General features: G+C 33.0%; 2 protein-coding genes across 4 annotated transcripts; one reads left to right on the top strand and one right to left on the bottom strand.

The window, feature by feature from the left end:
- Positions 1-3,718: 3,718 nt before the first annotated feature.
- LOC139487418 (thioredoxin, mitochondrial-like) lies at positions 3,719-22,368 on the bottom strand. 2 transcript variants are annotated; one of them, XM_071272175.1, is made up of 4 exons: positions 22,337-22,368; positions 5,042-5,314; positions 4,466-4,589; positions 3,719-4,125 (listed from the first exon to the last, which is right to left on the bottom strand). In XM_071272175.1, exons 1-4 carry the CDS (start codon positions 22,363-22,365, stop codon positions 4,012-4,014), a joined length of 540 nt encoding a protein of 179 aa, XP_071128276.1. In that variant the 5' UTR covers positions 22,366-22,368; the 3' UTR covers positions 3,719-4,011. The 2 variants fall into 2 exon arrangements, with proteins under 2 accessions (XP_071128276.1, XP_071128277.1); XM_071272176.1 differs by lacking the exon at positions 22,337-22,368 and adding an exon at positions 7,335-7,452.
- LOC139487417 (uncharacterized) lies at positions 7,461-23,232 on the top strand. Of its 2 annotated transcripts, none has more exons than XM_071272174.1 (4): positions 7,461-7,572; positions 14,649-14,899; positions 19,310-20,062; positions 22,459-23,232. In XM_071272174.1, the coding sequence occupies exons 2-4, from the start codon at positions 14,659-14,661 to the stop codon at positions 22,548-22,550; spliced, it is 1,086 nt and encodes a 361-aa protein (XP_071128275.1). In that variant the 5' UTR covers positions 7,461-7,572; positions 14,649-14,658; the 3' UTR covers positions 22,551-23,232. The 2 variants fall into 2 exon arrangements, with proteins under 2 accessions (XP_071128275.1, XP_071128274.1); XM_071272173.1 differs by having other exon boundaries at positions 22,677-23,232.
- The last annotated feature ends 574 nt before the right edge of the window (positions 23,233-23,806 follow it).

A 23,806-nucleotide genomic window follows, 5' to 3' on the forward strand; every position in this document is an offset into this window, starting at 1 on the left:
TCTTCAAAACAACTGTTTACTTTCAGTTACTCTAGAGTTATCGGGATTTCAACCGATTAGTCTAGAGCTAATCGAATATGCTAATATTGGGCTTGCTAAACCCGGGCCAATACGGAAAAATCCGTATTGGCCTTATAGGACAAAATTATCGATTTGGCAGTTTTACTCGTATTTAGTCAAATAAGCTCCAGTTAATTAATAATACTTTGTAATTTAACATGTATGCCAACCACTTATACATATTGTTAACTCTTTCAACAGTTATGTCAACATCGTATAAAGTAGTGTTAACACTTTCAACAGTTATGTCAACATCGTATAAAGTAGTGTTAACACTTTCAACAGTTATGTCAACATCGTATAAAGTAGTGTTAACACTTTCAACAGTTATGTCAACATCGTATAAAGTAGTGTTAACACTTTCAACAGTTATGTCAACATCGTATAAAGTAGTCACTTTCAACAGTACTGCTAACCATGAATTGAGAATTGTTGACACTTTCAACAGTAATGCTAACCATGTATAGAGAATTGTTGACACTTTCAACAGTTAACCATGTATATATTTTCTCAAAACAATCAAAATTAATACCAGTCATCTATGAAGTAGTATTTACACTTTAACATGCATGCCAACGATGTATAGAGTAGTGTCTATACTGTTAACAGTAATGTCAAACATCTATGAAGTAGTAATAACACTTTAACATGCATGCAAACAATATATAGAGTAGTGTCTATACTGTTAACAGTAATGCCAAACATCTATGAAGTAGTAATAATACTTTAACATGCATGCAAACAACGTATAGAGTAGTGTCTATACTGTCAACAGTAATGCCAAACATATATGAAGTAGTATTAACACTTTAACATGCATGCAAGCAATGTATAGAGTAGTGTTAATACTGTCAACAGTAATGTCAAACATCTATGAAGTAGTAATAACACTTTAACATGCATGCAAACAATGTATAGAGTAGTGTTAATACTGTCAACATCTATGAAGTAGTGTTCACACTTTAACATGCATGCCAACGATGTATAGAGTAGTGTTAATACTGTCAACAGTAATGCCAAACATCTATGAAGTAGTAATAACACTTTAACATGCATGCAAATAATGTATAGAGTAGTGTTAATACTGTCAACAGTAATGCCAAACATCTATGAAGTAGTAATTACACTTTCACATGCATGCAAACAATGTATAGAGTAGTGTCTATACTGTTAACAGTAATGCCAAACATCTATGAAGTAGTAATAACACTTTAACATGCATGCAAACAACGTATAGAGTAGTGTTAATACTGTCAACAGTAATGCCAAACATCTATGAAGTAGTAATTACACTTTCACATGCATGCAAACAATGTATAGAGTAGTGTCTATACTGTTAACAGTAATGCCAAACATCTATGAAGTAGTAATAACACTTTAACATGCATGCAAACAATATATAGAGTAGTGTTAATACTGTCAACAGTAATGTCAAACATCTATAAAGTAGTACTAACACTTTAACATGCATGCAAACAATATATAGAGTAGTGTTAATACTGTCAACAGTAATGTCAAACATCTATGAAGTAGTAATAACACTTTAACATGCATGCAAACAATGTATAGAGTAGTGTTAATACTGTCAACAGTAATGCCAAACATCTATAAAGTAGTAATAACACTTTAACATGCATGCAAACAATATATAGAGTAGTGTCTATACTGTTAACAGTAATGTCAAACATCTATGAAGTATAAATAACACTTTAACATGCATGCAAACAATATATAGAGTAGTGTCTATACTGTTAACAGTAATGTAAAACATCTATGAAGTAGTAATAACACTTTAACATGCATGCAAACAATGTATAGAGTAGTGTCTATACTGTTAACAGTAATGCCAAACATCTATGAAGTAGTATTAACACTTTAACATGGATGCAAACAACGTATAGAGTAGTGTCTATACTGTTAACAGTAATGCCAAACATCTATGAAGTAGTATTAACACTTTAACATGCATGCAAACAACGTATAGAGTAGTGTTAATACTGTCAACAGTAATGCCAAACATGTATGAAGTAGTGCTTAAACTTTAACATGCATGCAAACGATGTAAAGAGTAGTGTTAATACTGTTAACAGTAAAAACATATATGAAGTAGTGCTAACACTTGAACATGCATGCAAACCATGTATAAAGTAGTGTTAATACTGTCAACAGTAATGCCAAACATCTATGAAGTAGTGTTTAAACTTTAACATGCATGCAAACAAGGTATAGAGTAGTGTTAATACTGTCAACAGTAATGCCAAACATCTATGAAGTAGTAATAACACTTTAACATGCATGCAAACAACGTATAGAGTAGTGTTAATACTGTCAACAGTAAAAACATCTATGAAGTAGTGCTAACACTTTCAACATTCATACCAACAACATTAAAACAATCAACATTAATGCCAACGTCCTATGAAGGATTGTAACACTTTCAACAATTATGCCACTGATCTATAGAGTAAACATTTTCAACATTTATGCTAACCATCTTTGAAGTAGTGTTAACACTTAGTACATTGATGGCAACCATCTATGAAGTACAGTTATCACTTTCCACAATTATAACAACTTTATAAAAAGTTATGTCATGTAAAGATCTTTCACACTAATGCCTAATTACCTTTGTAATGATTTAAAACACCTATTACGCTATCTCAAAACCTTCCACCCTCTAAAAGTACTCCATATGATAAAATGTTGGACAACACTCAATCTTACATAATATTGTGGAAAAATCCTATATTTTTGATTATGAGATGCATCAAACTTGATTGTTGTTAATATAAACCACTTAAATAGGCATAATTTGTTTAATTATACATTTGACATAGAATGTATTTCAATTAAAAAATAAATGTAAAAAGTCAAATTCAGATTCTACAGAATTATTATATTGATTATATCACTTATTACATATATTTATATCTTGGTTTAGTTGTGCTTCTGTGTTATCAGTGTATCTTCAGAATATACAAAATCCATAGCATCTATTGCTTGATTGAAGTAGAAATGACATCGACTTAGTTGTACTATAAATTTCAGACTGATCCACTTAACATCACCAGTAACATTGACCTTTGTAGAAATGACCTTGGTTTAGTTGTACTATAAATTTAACATCACCGGTAACATTGACCTTTGTAGAAATGACCTTGACTTAATCACTGGACACATTGACCTTTGTAGAAATTACCTTGGCTAATTTGTACTATAAATATCAGACTGATTCACTTATAATGACCTTGGCTTAGTTTTACTATAAATTTCAGACTGATTCACTTATCATTACCAGTAACATTGAACTTTGTAGAAATGACCTTGGCTTAGTTGTACTATAAATTTCAGACAGATTCACTTAACATCACCAGTAACATTGACCTTTGTAGAAATGACCTTGGCTTGGTGACTAAAAACATTGACCTTTGTAGAAATGACCTTGGCTTAGTTGTATTATAAATTTCAGACAGATTCACTTAACATCATCAGTAACATTGACCTTTGTAGAAATGACCTTGGCTTGGTCACTAAAAACATTGACCTTTGTAGAAATGACCTACCATAATGTAATTTTTAACAATACCATTCATTACCTTCAAATATTTAGAATTTTAATAATCAACACTCACTGTGATAAATAAGCTTCAGTTCATAGTATGTATATATAATATTTTATTGTTTTATATAAATATTTTTATGTTTGGTAAATTTAATTCTTATTGATATTAGGGAATCAGCCACACTTGAAAAGCTTCTTTCCTACTACAACCTCATTTCTCAGTATCAAACAGTTTCACTTGTGATGTCAACATTTTACTGCAGTAATGTCCAGCAATGGCAAAATTTTAGCAATAAGGTCAACAGTCTAATGCTTTTTTTTTTTTATAAAGAAATATGACTTATGTTACTGTTTATCTTATTATCACATTGGATCAACCATTAAAACAATTAATTAACTAATTTCTCTACAAATGTTTTGATTTGATCATCATCTTGTAGTCCAATAAACTGGTCAAGAACTTTACCATTTCTTATTCCTAAAACTGTTGGAACTGACTGCACCTGTAATGACAAGAAATAAATGTTAATAATAAAATCCTGATTCAAAAGATGACTAGCCAAATGACACATCTACCTAAATCTCACATTGTACTCCATAGCTATTTCTTCATTGTCGTCTGGTTAAGGCAGTACGGTGACCTATAGTTGTTAGTTTCTGTGTCATTTGATCTCTTGTGGAGAGTATCTCATTGGAAATCGTACCACATCTTCTTTTTTATATTTGTCTACTTAAATCTTACATTATACTCCCTATCTATTACAGCAATGTCAATTAGGTTGTCATAAATATTTTATTTAAAAGTAAATAGCTATTTCTCAATAGTGGCTGACATTAACTTACTTTATAATCCATAGCTATTTCTGCCAGGTCATCGACATCTACTTTGGCTAAATGCACTTTTCCTGCACTAGATGCTATAATTGACTCAAGCCTTGGACCTAACAATTTACAGGGCCCACACCAACTACAAATAGAAAAGTGGAACATGAAAATTGCTTTAAGTACATGATGTATACAAAAGGAAGAAGGATTGTCTATAAACCTTTTTTATATATAAAAGTTACCACTTTCCTATCTTTTAATAAAATACAATAATGATATGTGAATTAATGAAAATGTACTACGACTTGGAATAAATAGTACTATGTATCTCAGATAATTTTATTTGATGAAAATCTTCTTTAATTGTTTTATAACTTTTCCTTAAGGGATCACCATCACATCCATCCCTTAATATATAATTAAATGTCAATAATAGCATTATTCAATTGTATTCACCCTGTTTATATGTTCTGTAATCATATTTTTTCTCCTAGTACTCTTGCTATCATAGTGAAAATAAAAGAAACACTTTGCATGGAAATCTACTATTACTGGGGTAGACCTTACAAAGAACTCCCTGTTTAAGATACTTACGTTGCATGGAAATCTACTATTACTGGCGTAGAACTTTCCAGAACTCTATTTTTAAAATCATTTGTATCCTGTACGTTAAATGCTTCAAACTTTGGTTCTGTTGACATATGTCGTGAAAATCCTTCAAATGCACACTGTGATGACTTTTGAACTGTTTCTGACATCTGAAATAATGTCATTTTTTGTGAACAATAACTGGTCTGCCTGTTCATTGATACAATTGAACGTCCAAGTTGGAGAACATGGCGTCTCAATAGTTGAATGGTCATCTTCCTAAAAAAACAAAGTCATAAATTGATTGCTTGACTGCTGTTAGTTTTTATGTCCAGTGGCAAATGTTTTGTGCATGTTTAGCATGAGAACAAACTAATTATAAATACAATTAGAACATCCTCTAACAGGCGTCAACCAGGATGAAAGGGGGAGGGTTTGACAGCCATTTGAAAGGAACTCTCTCTATGAGGTATTGGATTTAACATCCCCATTATATATAGTGTATAGCTCATTTCAGCACAACCCAGCACTTCACCAAACTTTGACTGCTAGTCAAAAGAAAACCAAAAGTACCCAGATCTTTCCAGCTTGATATGTACAGAAATGTGGTTTTAACATAAAAAGCACTAGTTCAAGGTAAGGCAGTTAGTACAAATTCTACAAAGTAAAAGTATTATTATAGGGCTTGATGAGTAATGGGAGGATAGTTAAATCAGAATATATCAGGACAATGGGGAATACATATGAAGTAGTGTCATTTTAACCTTTGTTTTCTTTGAATTGACTGAAGTAGATTTTAATGGGAACTTGAAAATTACAGTTGTATGATATCATATTTCCCTATTTACAGTACAACTTCATAGTTTATTGTTTCGTTCATTGTGGAAAAAACAAATGAAACAATACTTATCAAGGTGTACAGGTAATATTTGGACACACAATATCATGCAACTATTACTTTTCAAGTTTACAAACTAGTTTGAGATTAATCAGACTATACACATGTATTAAAATGTAATTGGGTTAATACAAAGAAAACTAAATTAACTGAGAAATCATAATGACTTATTTCTTTATAAATATCAATATATCTTATCATTGGCCGAGTTCACTTGAAACTCTAGAGTTAACTTTACTTACTCGGGTTAAAACAAAACGATTATACTTGAACCACTCGAGTTAACCCCTCGTACCCTGGTTCCAACCCTTACCGAGCCAGGGTTAAACTCGAGAAACTCTTGAATGACGTCAAACCAATGAGAATATTTTATTTTTTATGCTTGGTCAGGGCCTTACCCTAGAGTTACTTAGAGTTGTTCCGAATATCAACTCTAGTGCGTTCACGTGATAATCTATTAACTCTGAAGTCGATTGAAGAGTTTCAAGTGAACTCGGCCACTATTCCCATGTTCCGGACTGACCCAGGAATTATATGTCCTGCTTGAATTATTGACTTCATACAACAATCACTTTTCCATTGTGACGTCAAAATTTTATGGGAACCTGTGTGATGTCCAGTATAAAAGAGGGACAAAAGATACCCAAATATAAATGGTGAACAAATAGCGATAAGGTGTATTAGGCCATAGTTATTATATTTTTAGTTTTACGAAATTTTTTGACAAAACCAATGGGTAGGAGGACGAAAATAAAAAAAAAAAAAAATGCTGCTGCTGATATTTTTTTAAAACCAACCGTTAATATCAAATTTTTTTTTTATTATTTCACCAGGAGATTTTCTACTAGTGTAACGAACTATTTTTTTTTCTTGACAAGGTTTGAATTGAAAATCAATGTGCAACAACTTACTAAATCACCAAGAGCATAAATTTAGATTCTTTCATGCAGTTATGAACTAAAAATTTTTTTTTTGCATGAAAAACACTGGGTCGGAGGAGAAAAAAAAAATAAAATTCAACATTTTTAATTTTATTTTTTTTCCTATTTGGCAAAAATTAGGGTAGGAGGGTTCGTAAAACTAAAAATAAAAAAACTACGGCCTTATATAACAATAATCAATATCAAGGTTAATTTAAGCAGTTCAAATACAAAATAAAAGATAATCAGTTGATTTGATGATTGAAGTTTTCTCAATATTTCATGGATATTGGTGCCGAAAATTTAGCTATCTTGAGTACCGAAGTAACCATGTCCCGATTTGACTATGTATAGGTGTTTGTGATTGATGAAAGAGAGACGAAAGATGATATTTCGTGTTAAAAATAAGTGTAAATTATCAAAAGGTTGATTGTTCGAGGTCGTTGTTATTGCCTTAGCAAATTAAATGTGTGCTTCTTACTTATTAAAATTATTTTCGTTTGAAGAATATTTTTAGTGTCTTCTATTTTGACCGGAAAGAGTGTTACGTAAATTTTTGGAGGTACACATATTGACGTGACGTTTATCACAACAGTTTCCGAGTATTGGCGAAAATTATCGAACAACGATAAAATTTTAAAACCACGCCCCCTAGCAACGAAAGGTCGGAAGTTGATTATTGTTGATAGAGAAAGGAATATTATGTAATTTACAATAAGGTAATGTTTTGCTTCTTTATCGTGATAAACAGTATAAAATAAATAATGTATTACAATTTACCCAATATTGTTAGCTGTCGTATTAACCAGCTGTGATATAGATATACATATCTTAACTGACGAATCAGTCAGCTGTTCAATGACCATTCAATAATCAGAATTTCACGAAAAAAGTTGCGGTGGGGTGGGGGTCAATGTAATCTGCATACTCATTTTGGCATATAATTGTGCTTCTTTTGAATTTTTTGAATTTTTATTTTCCCACTGAACAATAAATGAATGACTGAAAAATTTCTCATTGTCCCTCCCCCGTTAAAAAAAAATATGCTTATATTAAAATTCGGCAAACGATCTGATTACTTCCAAATGACTAAATAATCATGTTCCACAAAAGCATATCTTCGTTTCGTATCTCTTTCTGTAAATTCTTGTAAATAATCAAATCCATTTTGGAATCACAGTCACCGTGAAATTAAAACCTACAGTGTAGTTAACGCATTGATAACAATGTAAATCCTTGATAAGAGGCGAAAAAAAATTGTTCAGAAAATAATAGTTATATCATGTTATACATGTATATTTACTATAAGACCTTTTGAGTTTTGTTTTCATAGTTTATTAGCAATTGTTTTTGACCAGTGAACTTCCAAGTCAATTTGCCGCCGTTAGTGATATATACTGCATGGTGTTTATCTTTACTAATATCCTCAACTTGACAATTAAAAAAGGGGGTATCAATAATTGGAGGCTATTGGTTTCAATTCCGTTACCTTTTATATTATTCAGTTTCTACAATCAATCGAAGATTTTCTAACATTGCGCGACGAATATGGTTCTCCTTATATATGTTTTAAAGAATAATCAATTGGTAATAGACTTAAAGATGTGCCACAATCGTATAAATGATTTGTTTGTCTTTGGTATTAAAACCAAGGATAAGACACGCTTGTAGGTTATTTAACGTTGACAAACATTATTTTTCAGACCTCTTGTTCAAACATTTTTTTGTATAATGTTTAATGTTTATCACACTTTTGTTTAACAGCGATCATGTTCCTCCTGCCTCTTATCCATATTTGATTATTTTTATTAGTGTTAACTTGTTAATGTTTATTTTGTTTGAATTGCTTTTATGATGGTTGCATGTAGCGTTGGTTTGATCTCCATCAAACAACCGGCAATTAAAGTACTCTGGTTGGCTTGGCATTGGGATAATGTGTCTCAGTAGAGTGTTGTGTCATCATTTATTTATGACAGATCAGAAAGAAAATTAAATATCTGTAATGTATGAGGAATGGGCGACGAATATCATTACATCATGAAATGCCCAAACATGGAAATCGAAAGGACAAATCTCCATCCACTATATTGTTATAAGACAAAATACCGATAAGTTTCACTCTCTGTTTTATACAAAAATAATTTCAACGTTTAAATGAGTGGAAATTTAGTATAGTAATAAAGGAAAAGTCAGTCCCTCTGTCAAATGGACATTTTATCAAGAATATATTAATTTTTTTCTATCTTTTTATTTATTTAGTGATTTATATCATATTTGCTGTAACTTTGTTAATTTGTTTTAGAGAATAAAGTAACCTATGATAGTTCTGTGTAAGCAAGCACATTCAAAATCGGACATGAACGTAAGGTAGACCCCGGTTAATAAATCAGTACATCTCTAACTTTTTTATATTGATTAAAATAGATCGTGATTTAGAAATTCGGAGATCAAGACCGCAGCAAAAATTCGAATACAGTTGGCTTGCTAAATCATCAGAAATATTATATAAAGAAGAAAAAGCAAGATTTAAATAGCAAAGACTTAGACTAAATCTATTTTAGATAAATAAAAAAAGTAGGAAAACAGCAAAATTGATATCAATGTACATAGAAAGTAGGAATTCTACTTCAGATTTTATTTTTGGTTTACCTGACCGGGGATCAGACACATGATATCTGAAATTCAAGACATTGAGACGGTCGTTGTTGTTTTTTTATGAATAAGGTAGTCGGTTAATTGTTTCCTTGAAGTTTAATTTCCACACAAAGTGGATACTGTGAAGATATGTCAATGTAAATTCATAAAAATAATTACTATTTTGCGTCTGTCAATCATATTGTTTTATGTGCATGCAAATCTCTATTGTATTGTTGTTTGTCACAGGTTTGATATTTAAATTCAAAATTTTCACATCTTCGGCATCATCTTCTATGTCGTCTTATGCTTATAAACACAAAAGACATTATTATCATTATCGTCAGAATCACAATCATCATCTGTATCGTATTGTCGCCATTGTCGATATTATCATTTTTATCTTCATGATTTCCACACTCTTCCATATAAATAAAGCCACTTCGACTTTGTTATCAGAATCGTCATGTTCACCATCATCGTCTGTATCGCAATCATCGCAATCATTGGCAGTGTCATTCTTATCTGTTAGGAACAACAACTACATTATCTTCTGTATCGTTGCACTGTCATTCTTATTGTCAAGAGTACAATCATGTTCTCATCGCCATAATCGACATTGTCATTGTTATCATCATCAACTTCTGTATCGTCTCATCGCATTATTCGATATTATCATTCTTATCTTCTGGATCTTCATCAACTTCTGTATCGTCTCATGGACATAATATGCACTATCATTCTTATCGTCTGGATTATCATCAACTTCTGTATCGTCTTATCGCCTTTATATAGATATAGGAAGATGTGGTGTGAGTGCCAATGAGACAACTCTCCATCCAAATAACAATTTATAAAAGTAAACCATTATAGGTCAATGTACGGCCTTCAATACGGAGCCTTAGCTCACAACGAACAACAAGCTATTAAGGGCCCCAAAATTACTAGTGTAAAACCATTTAAACGGGAAAAACCATATATAAAAAAAACGAGAAACACGTTTAAATTACATAAACAAACGACAACTTCTGTACATCAGATTCCTGACTTAGGACAGGTGAAAACATTTGCAGCGGGATTAAACGTTTTAATGGTACCAAACCTTCTCCCTTTTCTGAAACAATAGCATAACATCAGAACATAGAAAAACACACGATAAAATATCAATTGGCAGGCTTAACTCAATCAAAAAACGTAAATTAACACACTATCAACGAATAAATTTGATCTGAGATATGCACTGTCATTCTTATCGTGGAGAGAACCATCATCTTCTGTATCATCTCATCGCCGTAATCGTTATTATCATTGTCATCGTTATGATCACCATCGTCTTCTGTATCGGTATATGACCAAAAACCCATTGTTATTTATATCGTAAGGATCAAATCGTATTCTATATCGTCTCATCGCCAATATCATCTCATCACTATAATCGACATTGTCATTCTTAACGTCATCCTTACCATCGTGTTCTGCTCATCGCTATCATCTGTATTGTCATTCTTAAAGTCAAGAAATGTCCTGTTACGACTCATTGCCATAAAATTAAAAGACATTGTGATTGTTATCGTCTGGATCCCCATCATATTCTGCATTGTTATATCGCTAATTGATGTTATCATTCTGATCGTCAAGGTCAACTTCATCTTGTGTATCGTCAATATCATTGTCGTTCTTATTGCTAGGATCACCATCGTTTTCTTTATCGTATCATTGCCATCATCAGCTGTGTAGTTCTTATCGTGAGATTCATCATCTATCTGTATAATCTCATCACCATAATCGGCATTATCATTCTCATCGTCAGGATCATCATCATTTATTGTCTCATCGGTATTGTCGTTCTAATTACTAGGATCACCATCGTTTTATGTATCGTCTCATTGCCATCATCGGGAGTGTAACTCTTATCGTCAGAATCTTTATCTTCTGTGTAATCTTATCGGCATAATCATCTTATCGTCAGGATCATCATGATATGTCGTCTTATCGCCAATATCAGCATCAACAATTTTATTCTAATTGTCATCATTGGCATTATTATTCTTATCGTCAGGATCACCATCATGAATCTTCTCATCGCCATTATCGACACTGTTAATCTAATCGTCAGAATCATCATCGTGTATCTTCTCGTCGCCATAATTGGCATAATCATTCTTATCATCAGAATCACCATTGTGTATCTTCTCATCGCCATCATCGGCAGTCATTCTTATCGTCATAATCATCATCATGTATCTTCTCATCGCCATCATCGGCATAATCATTCTTATCATCAGAATCACCATCATGTATCTTCTCATCGCTATCATCGGCATAATCATTCTTATCATCAGAATCACCATTGTGTATCTTCTCATCGCCTTCATCGGCAGTCATTCTTATCGTCATGATCACCATCATGTATCTCCTCATCGTCATAATCGGCAGTCATTCTTATCGTCGGGATCATGATCATGTATCTTCTCATCGCTATAATCGGCAGTCATTTTTATCGTCGGGATCATCATCATTTATCGTCGTATTACCATAATCGGCAGTCATTCTTATTGTCAGTATAACCATCGTGTTCTGTACCATCTCATTGCCATTATATGTACTGTAAGAGTACAAGAGTACAATCGTATTCTGTATCGTCTCATCGCCGTAACCACCATAGTAATTATTATCACCATCATCTTCTGTATCGTCTCTTCGCCTTAATCGATATTATCATTCTTATCGTCTCATTGCCTTAATCAATATCATCATTCTTGTCGTCTGGATCTTCATCAACTTCTGTATCGTCTTATCGCCTTAATCTATAACATCATTCTTATCGTCTGGATCTTCATAAACTTCTGTATCGTCTTATCGTCTGGATCTTCATCAACTTCTGTATCGTCTTATCGTCTGGATCTTCATCAACTTCTGTATCGTCTCATTAAAATAATCGGCAGTCATTCTTATTGTCAGTATAACCATCGTGTTCTGTACCATCTCATTGCCATTATATGCACTGTAAGAGTACAAGAGTAAAATCGTATTCTGTATCGTTTCATCGCCATAACCACCATAGTAATTATTATCACCATCATCTTCTGTATCGTCTCCTCGCCTTAATCGATATTATCATTCTTATAGTCTGGATCTTCATCAACTTCTGTATCGTTTCATCGCCTTAATCAATATTAGCATTCTTGTCGTCTGGACCTTCATCAACTTCTGTATCTTCTTATCGTCTGGATCTTCATCAACTTCTGTATCGTCTCATTAAAATAATCGGCAGTCATTCTTATTGTCAGTATAACCATCGTGTTCTGTACCATCTCATTGCTTTTAAATGCACTGTAAAAGTACAAGAGTAAAATCGTATTCTGTATTGTCTCATCGCCATAACCACCATAGTAATTATTATCACCATCATCTTCTGTATCGTCTCCTCGCCTTAATCGATATTATCATTCTTATAGTCTGGATCTTCATCAACTTCTGTATCGTTTCATCGCCTTAATCAATATCATCATTCTTGTCGTCTGGATCTTCATCAACTTCTGTATCGTCTTATCGCCTTAATCTATAACATCATTCTTATCGTCTGGACCTTCATAAACTTCTGTATCGTCTTATCGTCTGGATCTTCATCAACTTCTGTATCGTTTCATCGCCTTAATCAATATTATCATTCTTGTCGTCTGGATCTTCATCAACTTCTGTATCGTTTCATCGCCTTAATCAATATCATCATTCTTGTCGTCTGGATCTTCATCAACTTCTGTATCGTCTCATCGCCTTAATCAATATTATCATTCTTATCGTCTGGACCTTCATCAACTTCTGTATCGTCTTATCGTCTGGATCTTCATCAACTTCTGTATCGTCTTATCGTCTGGATCTTCATTAACTTCTGTATCGTCTTATCGTCTGGATCTTCATCAACTTCTGTATCGTCTCATTACCTTAATCTATAACATCATTCTTGTCGTCTGGATCTTCATCAACTTCTGTATCGTCTTATCGTCTGGATCTTCATCAACTTCTGTATTGTCTCATCACCTTAATATATAACATCATTCTTGTCGTCTGGATCTTCATCAACTTCTGTATCGTCTTATCGTCTGGATCTTCATCAACTTCTGTATCGTCTTATCGCCTTAATTTATAACATCATTCTTATCGTCTGGACCTTCATCAACTTCTGTATCGTCTTATCGTCTGGATCTTCATCAACTTTTGTATCGTCTTATCGTCTGGATCATCAACTTCTGTATTGTCTTATCGCCTTAATCTATAACATCATTCTTATCGTCTGGACCTTCATCAACTTCTGTATCGTCTTATCGTCTGGATCTTCATCAACTTCTGTATCGTCTTATCGTCTGGATCTTCATCAACTTCTGTATCGTCTTATCGTCTGGATCTTCATCAACTTCTGTATCGTCTAATCGTCTGGATCTTCATCAACTTCTGTATCGTCTTATCGTCTGGATCTTCATCAACTTCTGTATCGTCTTATCGTCTGGATCTTCATCAACTTCTGTATCGTCTTATCGTCTGGATCTTCATCAACTTCTGTATCGTCTCACCGCCATTATATGCACTGTCATTCTTATCGCCAAGAGAACCATCATCTTCTGTATCATCTCATCGCCATTATAGATATTATCATTGTTATCGTAATGATAACCATCGTCTTCTGTATCGTATTTTCGCCGTAATCGATGTTATCAATCTTACCGTCAAGATCATCCTTGTCTTTTGTATCATCTCATTGCTATAATCGACATTGTCATTCTTATTGCTATGATCACCATCGTTTTCTGTATCGTCTCATTGACATCATCGGCAATGTAATTCTTATGATCAGAATCTATACTCATCATCATGAATATTCTCATCGCCATAATCGGCATTATTATTCTTATCGTCAGGATCATCATTATTTTCTACATTTCGATACATATTTATATGAAGCTATTTAAGGTTCCTATCAATATAGGGAATACCACAATTACACAATAAAATCGGAAAAAAATATCTAGTACATGTATTCTAAATTGTTTTCCATGACAATTTTATAAATATAGGATTACATGAAATTTGTTTGAAATTCACTGTATCGATGATATCGCGATGATCTATTACATCTCAGTGTGGACGTCTGTTATGATTTCAGTTGTCCTAATATGGCGGCAGTAGCTGTTGATCAACAACCGATTGATGATCCTTGGAGGAATGGAGCTGCCAAACGTACCGCAGCCCTGCCTAAACATTCTTTATTTGGAACAGCATTAGAAGTGTATGACAAGGAAGATATTGAGAGTATTAAAAGAATCGACCCAAAAGAACACCAAAAACTTTTGTTGGAGCGAAAAAAGAAGGAACAATTGAAATTACCCGACTCCCTCCGATCACAATTATTGTCAGGTAATTATAACGGAAGATTTTTATCATAAAATTGAGTCTCACGCCACGGTAAGGTTATGTGGTTGATTGATTGCTTGTTGATTGATTTCCGATCAGTAGAATATATTTCATGATAAATCATGACCAGAGACTTTGTGGAGCTCGAAGACTGGTGTGACAATATTTCAATCTGATTTAAGATGAGGTTGTTTTGGGGGATATAAGATTGCGAGCGTTTGTTTTATACACTTACGCTATTTGTTGGAAGACAAATATCCGTGTTACTATCACAAGTTGTTGGTTTGAATGATAAATTAAAAAACCTTTTAAAATTATATTTTCAGATCAAATCTGACTTTTTATCCAAACTTTCCCTTTTAGATTAAAATCTGTTCCCGTGATTTGAAAATATTACATCATCAAAATTACTGTTTTATATCATATTATATAATTGTTAACTTAAGCAAACAATTATTCTAAAATAAAAATCATAGTGAATTGTAATTTTAAACTTAGCAAAGTAATACATAGATACAAATAAATGGTACTGGAAATATCGATCCACTCCGTCAATCAATTTATTATAGTGTGACAATTAAAGACCATTCAAGTTTGAGGATTAATATACATAACAATTAAATATTTAATCTGTATTCTGTGTGAGAACGGGGTATATCGATATACATACATATTAAATATTTAATCTGTGTATGATGACGGGGTAACCACATCCATACAATTGTTAGGTTGTTATGCAGTTCTTATATTCACATACATCATAGAAGGTAAGCATACAATATATAAATTTATATGTTTAAACTAATATATCAGTTCATTATCATCCATATCTTTTTATTTTAAATTACACAAAAGAACCGTTTAATTACTTAACTTGTATTGCTGTCAGAATAAACATGCACACGACAGCTATTAAATGATGAATTGGTTGAAACAATTGCGGAAAGCAAACACTTTTTCTATAAAAAAAAATGGCAAAAATAATATATAGTACATTGGTACTTACTCGTTCTATAGTATATTGGTACTTACTCGTTCTATAGTATATTACTACTTACTCGTTCTATAGTACATTAGTACTTACTCGTTCTATAGTATATAAGTACTTACTGGTTCTATAGTACTTCTACTTCTACCATATAGTGACCGCCTTCAACAAATTGAAGATTATGTCACAGGAGGAAACTTACAACAAGACATAGATTGAAAAAATGTACAAGTTTTTAAAAAAAATATGAAAAATTAAAAATATAAAATGTTTTGTATAATAGAGTAAGATGTTGTAATTAATATTGATGCTTTGAGATTGAAGATTTGAAAGAGTCTACTGAAGTGCAATTTACAATGTTATCTGGTAGTTTGTTCCAGTCGGTAATAGTTCTTGGAAAATATGATTCTTTTCTGTACTGTGTTTTGCAGGATGGAATTTGGAAGCTGTTCGAATTAGAATGTCTTGTTTGTCTTTTTTGAGGAATTAATTTTTATTTTTAGGAATTGCAACCTTTTCGTGTTCAATTTTGTAAAGCATTACCAATCTGGAGTCTTTTCTTCTGTCAGAGAGACTGCGCCATTCAAGATGTTGTAACATGTTACCAACGCTTGAGGTGTTTCTGTATTTGTTGGTAACAAAACGTGCAGCCCTCCTTTGAACTTTTTCAATGCTATCTATGTCTTGTTGTAAGTATGGATCCCAAACAGAGCAAGCATACTCTAGTGATGGTCTTACTAGGGACTTATATGCTTGCTCTTTAATGGATGTTGAACTTATGTTCAGGTTCCTCCTTAGAAAGCCTAGTGTGCTATTAGCTTTCTTGCATATGTTGTTAATATGCACATCCCATTTAAGGTTGGAACTGATGGTGACCCCCAGATATTTTGCTGTTGTTACATGTTCTAATGAATGATTGTGTAATGTGTAGTTAAATGTGATTGGTTTTTTATTTCTGGTGACTGAAATTACATTACACTTATCTGGGTGGAATGCCATTTTCCAAGTAGTTTCCCACGATGCCAGTTTGTCTAGATCTTTTTGTAATGTTAATGCATCGGAGTTTGATTTTATAATATTGCCAAATAAACTATTGTGTCGTCTGCAAATAAACGTACTGTAGATGTTAGACCAGTTGGAATGTCATTTATATAGTACAAGAAGAGACTTGGTCCAAGAACTGACCCCTGTGGAACCCCTGACTCAACTGCAACATACTCAGATTTTTCCCCCTCTAGAACTACTGCCTGTTTGCGATTGCTAAGAAAATTTTGTATCCAGTAATTTAATTCCCCTTGTATCCCGTAATGATGAAGCTTATTAGTTAAAAAAGAATGTGAAACTTTATCGAATGCTTTAGAAAAATCCATGACCAAAATATCTGTTTGTTTACCGTTTTCCATGTTTAGTGAGACATCGTCTATAAATTCTAGTAGTTGTGTTTCGCAGGATCGACCTCTGCGAAATCCATGCTGAAGCGGATATAAAATGTTGTGATTATCTGCATGGTTCATGATGTGTTTAACTACAATATGTTCTAAAAGTTTGCAACAAATACATGTAAGTGATATAGGACGGTAGTTTTCAGGGTTATATTTTTGGCCTTTTTTGTATACAGGAGAGACATGGGCAGTTTTCCAGTCATCTGGAACAACGCGTGTTTCAATTGACTTCTCAAAGATAATAGTAAGTATGGGTGCAATTTCATGTGAAAGTTCTTTTAAAAATCTTGGTTTAATTTCATCGGGTCCTGCTGCTTTGTTCGGATTTAAGTTATGTAAGAGTTTTTGTATACCTTCTGTTTTAATTATTAATTTTGATATGGGTGGAAAAGGAGTATTCTGTGGCATATTACACTGTTTGACAAATTCTGTATGAGAAATATTAGATGCTGGTGTGAATACAGACTGGAATTGTGCATTAAGTGCCCAAGCTTTTTGTAGTGGATCAGTTAGGAGTTTGCCATCTTGTTTGATTTCAGTAATTCCACTATAATCAGTTTTTTTATGTTTAATGTAGGTCCAAAAATTTTTCATAGTGCCAAAATTTGTTTCATCTTGTGGTGGTAATATGATGCTTTCAATGTATTCCCAGTATGATTTTCGTATACTTTTTTGCACCTGGTGTTTAACCTCTTTGTATTTTTTTAAGCAATTGATGTATTACCAGATTTTTTTGATTTTTTAATGAGCCGTTTTGTTTCCATTGTGACCCATGGGTGACCGTCCTTTGTTTTTGCTGTTTTATGTGGGATGTGATCTTTCACTGCTTTTGTTATTGTTGTTTTAAAACAGTTCCACATTTCATTTACACAAAGATGTTGCTGATTTTCAGAGAGATGTTTATATAAGGTGTTAATTTCTTGTTTAATTGTGCCCGAGTTTGCTTTTTTGTATAATGGAATTATTCTTGGCTTTTGTTTAAGTTTTGATGGAGCTATTGCAAATTCTGCAAACACAATATCATGATCAGATAGGCCAGATAGTACATTAGTACTTACTCATTCTATAGTACATTGGTACTTACTCGTTCTATAGTACATTAGTACTTACTCGTTCTATAGTACATTGGTACTTACTCGTTCTATAGTACATTAGTACTTACTCGTTCTATAGTACATTAGTACTTACTCGTTCTATAGTACATTAGTACTTACTCGTTATATAGTACATTAGAACTCGTTATATATTATATTAATTATGTATTTGTTTTATATCGTCCAGCTGTTAATTCTATTGGCATGTTCAGATTGAAGTGCACATGCAGTTATCATAATACGTGATAGTCATACATTTAAAATGTCTATAATATATGTCAAGCGAATTTTGAAATTCTTAATGGAGACGCATCATATCGCTAATTTAGTTTAATGTAATTGTTTATCAAGAAAGGTACTGATTCATAAATGTCTTGTGTGGCAAGTGAGTTGTCTCATCCTTTACTGATTTGATTATATCTTATATACAAAAAAGTGTTACAAACTTCTTGAACGTTCCGTAGTAAGTTTCTTTCGTAATGGAAAATTTGAAACCCCACGTCTAAATTTTGTTTCCATTCAGCGAACAACAATCAATCTATTACAACCCATGTAAGTGGTAACCGTCCATTGAATGACGACACAAAACAAGTAAAGATTTGTTTTTAAAGTTCCTCTGCCAGTGTGTTCCAAAAGAATTGATGCGTGTTCCAAAAGAAATGCATACGAAAGTAGTAAGACAGTACACAGTAGGATAGGCATGACGTAAACTGGTATGGTTGAACATTGAACACTTCTAACGAGGACTGAGGAAATCAATTTTATTCTCTCATATTCTGGCCGATATCCGCCTTACTCTTCTAGTATTAAGTTTATGTATCTATAGGAACAACCTAACAAGTTTCCATTCGAATGTTCTATTGTTATAAATGCATTTTTTTCTTTTCAGGATCGGATGAGTATGTTGCAAAAAACCGAGCTGAATACCAGAAATTAAAAGCTCTGTTTAATCAAACCGATAATTCCATCAGAGAGGCTGAACGAGACGCACTGTCATTCAGAGGAGGAAACCAAACATATACTAATAAAAGCAGTCGGCTTTCCGAAGAAGCAGCACAACTTGCTAGGCGAATGAATAGAGTCGGCCTAAACGATAGAAGTAGCTATAACTATGATAAATACGGTAAAGAGAGAAAACTTCCCGCTCATCAGTATAGTCTTATAGGTGATATTCTCCGACCAGGGAACGATTTTGCTGCTCGTAGAGAAAAGACAGACATTCCTATTAGAGCCGAGAACACGAACAATAACATGCTTCAAACGGCCATAGGGAGACAACCTACCGCTAGGGGTGCAAATAGTCCAAGGGCTGCAATAGAACTCCCGCCAAATATCAAACATCAATACGGTACTAGAGTATGCGACAATTTATTATCTGATGAAAAGGTAGTGAAACAAACTTTGGAAGAACAAGCTAAAAATAGAGCTTCTGGTAAACAGAAAGACCGGGTTTCCATTACTGCTTTAGAAAAACAATTAAAACCAGAATATGAACAACTCGGAAACTTTATGCGACAAAATGTGTTCCCCGGTTATACCATAGATCACCATACGTCCACAACCAAGTCTGTATATACAGATGATGTACATTTAAGACGGAACCCAGACCCGGATAAATGGCGATATCAGAGAGACGAACTAAGTAAGTTATAAAAGCAGCCTGTTTACAATTGGTAAATCTGTAAAATAACCGAATGTCGAAATTACATAGGATATACAAGACGTAGGTAGACATTACAAAAATATATATACTAAAACAAAAACACACATGCGGACCATTATAATGGATCGCATGTAACAGCACTGAAACTCTTTTTACAGCTTACAAATGTAAAATCAAGAATCTATAAAACACTGAGGAAATCAGATGTCCTAAAAAGATCGACATTTCCTCCTGTAATTTGGGTATTCACTAACCTTGTAGATCGGGTTTGTTTGTTTGATCTCCGAATAACAAAGTGAAACAAATTATACATTTAACAAATAACAAATATCAGATACACGTAGACATTGAAAGCTGAGAGGGAGAAACGATAACTCATAATTTAGTAAATCTTTATACAAGAAAGACGTTGACGCGACGGAGAAAACAAAAATAAAATTCGTAATTACAAAAAAACATCATCGAGGTTCATTAAAACAAGTGTAATTAGAGTCATCTATATGAACAATCGAGATAAAAATAAAACCCACAGAATACACAGACATTAACTATGCCACGTTGATACTACAAATAATGGGTTTACAGTAAATTACTTCGATTTGTTTTCTTTTTACAGCCGATTTCATTAAGTGTGTAGCAAATGGTAATATCTTTGGTTAGCTTGCTTGCTAGCTGAACCATGAAAACACTATTAGGTAAGGTATACTACTCTCCTTTCTACGTAGCCTAGTACTACCTACAGATAGATTGGTTATCAGTCTATTCTTTAAGGAGGGTAGTTTACCTAACATAATAATATCTTCAGGGTTTAGCTAGCAAGCAAGCTAACCAAAGATATTAACTTAGTAAGTAAGTAGTAAGTAAATTTTATTTAGAGTCGGCATATATATACATAATAACAGACAAAACATGAGCTCTGGTGAGCTCTTTAACCGACTATCACATAAAAAATCATGCAGCATCATGCAAATACTACCAAATAAAAACTTTAGCTACACACTCAATGAAATCGGCTGTAACTTGTCTGTAGTGGAAACTACTTTTGATAATCAATTATATATATTCGGTAATGGTTGCATGATATATATATATACGTTTCAGGAATTGCATGTATCTCTACATTCCCTCTATCAACTATTTTCACCTCAATTTTTAATATCTTTTCTACTTGTAGATAATATTCATCTCTTCATAGTACTTCTTCTTTTCTAAATTCATAATTTTTTTCTAGGACAATATAATTCTTGACATTCATAAGTTTTATGGTTCTAATGCTTTCTTCAGATTTTGGAAAAGAATACCATGAAAATTGGATAAGTTTGAAAAATAAAAATTAAGAAAAATAAGAAATGGAAAAATTGGAAAATATATAAACATTTAAGTATTTTAAAACTTAGTTCACTCTATTAAATTTTCTCTTCTTTTATGTTTACCTAAGCTTTTGATAAACGATTTGAAATTGGGTCGCTGTGTTGAGACAATTGTAATTCCAGCCCACGAAACAAAACACAAAAATATAAACGAGTAAACATAGAGCCTCGTTGCCAATTTCTGGTGTTAAACATTTTTGACTAGATAGTCAGGCACAGCTCTGTCCTTTCGTCATTATGGAAGTCTTTTTTTACTTTTCAACATTTAATTAAATCATGCAGTTGCACGGTCTGACATAATGTAGATAATTTTGTACATAAGTTTAAAACATTTACGAGTAATCCAAGTGTTTTACAAATCTTTGACTCTTTGCTTCCGTCCAGTATAATATTTCCTATTGTAAAGTCGGTCCTTGTTAAATCTCTAACTTACAGCTGACTTGATGGGTTGAGTTTTGTTTACTCCATTCTGAACTTTGTTTTTGTCCCAATCGGAACTTTATTTTGCCCTAATCTGAATTCCTATCAACCTTTTCCGTAGTGCATTATACTCGGTTAGTCTCGGTATCGTTTCCATCGCCAATCTCATACGATGTGGATCAAACATGCCCTTAGTGGGACCATACGATAAGCAAATGTCCTTAGTGAGGGCCCTCATGGGGTTTTTGATTATGTGATTACTTGGCCGTTTTTTTAATGATTATTTGATTATTAAGCCAAATATTTCATGATTATTTGATTACCTAGGACTGTATTTTTAGTTTATGATTATTTGATTACTAAAGATAAGCAAATATTTAATGATTATGTGATTATATTGGCAAAAAAATGGTGATTATGTGATTACTAGGACCCCCCCATGAGGGGCCTCCTTAGTACATACGTGTAAAGGTACATCATTTTGTGAGTCATATTTGGTAAACACTTTCTACTCTTGGCTCCATTCTTGATACATATAACTACTAATATCCTGCTTTGTATATTGTAACCTTGGCTTTCTTTTAGGTACGTGGGCAGAGCACAATGTCATCAATACCCGGATGAAGAAAGCTTGGGAAGCTTACTTCGTGGAGACGGTTGCAAACAAGAAGAAATAACAACAGTATTACACTTACTAGTAGCACTTTTGTAGTTTAGCTTTATTATGTATTTATATTCTGAACATTTATTATTGGACAATTGGATTGTTTGATGTTAAGTCCATATTTCACTCCATCATACAGGTTCCTGGTCTGAACACAACATTCTGAGAGATCGAATGAAGAAGAGTTGGGACCAGTATCTAGGATCACAACCAAAAGCTCAAGTTAATTGGGATAGACATGCCAAAGCACCACCTAAGCCAATTCTAAAGGACCCTGAAAAACCAAAGAAACCACAACAAAAGCCAAAGAATACTAAACCAAAAGAAAATAAGCCGAACGATTCAGAATTTGCGGACATTAAGTTTGTTACTCCCCCTGTTACTCCTCCTCCAGAAAAAGTGAAACTGGCGCCAAAAGCTGGCAAGGATAGTGAATTCTGGGATTATTATGAACAGGGCGGGAAAAAATAATGAACAGAAACTAGGGATTCTAAATAGAAAAAAAACACAGTATCTTCTAAAAGTGATATTGCATTTTATTTACAGGACAGTATTTATTTCAAATATCAAATCAGGTGAATAAAATTTCACATTCGATAATCATGTGCATATTATAATTTATTGACTAAATATGCTTGTTAAATTGTGTAAAATTTGTAATGTGACTGCATTAAATTAAAAAAAAATCATTTTCATTCTTCTCCTTTTAATACTATTAAAACGTTACTTGGAGACAGTTCAGTGTTGCATTTGATTAAACGTGTCTTTGAACATAAACATTATTCATTTATTGGAGAAACCACTAAGCTATAACATGATAAAGATATCCCTGAAAGATATGTTGTTGAAAAATATGTAGGTGCTGTTTAAAAAAATCCTGTCGTTTTATTTGGATATATTAAAGAGTGTACATTATGTTAAGAGATGTTGTTGCCAAAGAAACACGAGGTGTTACCACTCAAAATATAGAGGTGTTGTCATTTTAAAATCATGAGGTCGATAATCATCAGGTGTGGTCACTCTGGAAACATGAGGTGTTGTCACTAGAATGGCCTTAGGAACATGAGGTGTTGTTCGGTATGAACAGCTGTTGTCGACCTAGGGTCACGAGGTGTTGTGCAGTATTATTTGGAGAAGTTTTTTAGTTCCATTTAAGAATTGAATGCTTTTTTTAAAAACTTTATTGGGGTGTAAAAGCGTTGACCGTAGTACGTTTCGTTGTGGTGTGATTGCCAATGACACAATTATCCACCAAAGTACATGTGACAC

The sequence above is a fragment of the Mytilus edulis genome, chromosome 9 (genome assembly GCF_963676685.1).
Source record: "Mytilus edulis chromosome 9, xbMytEdul2.2, whole genome shotgun sequence".
NCBI lineage: Eukaryota > Metazoa > Mollusca > Bivalvia > Mytilida > Mytilidae > Mytilus > Mytilus edulis.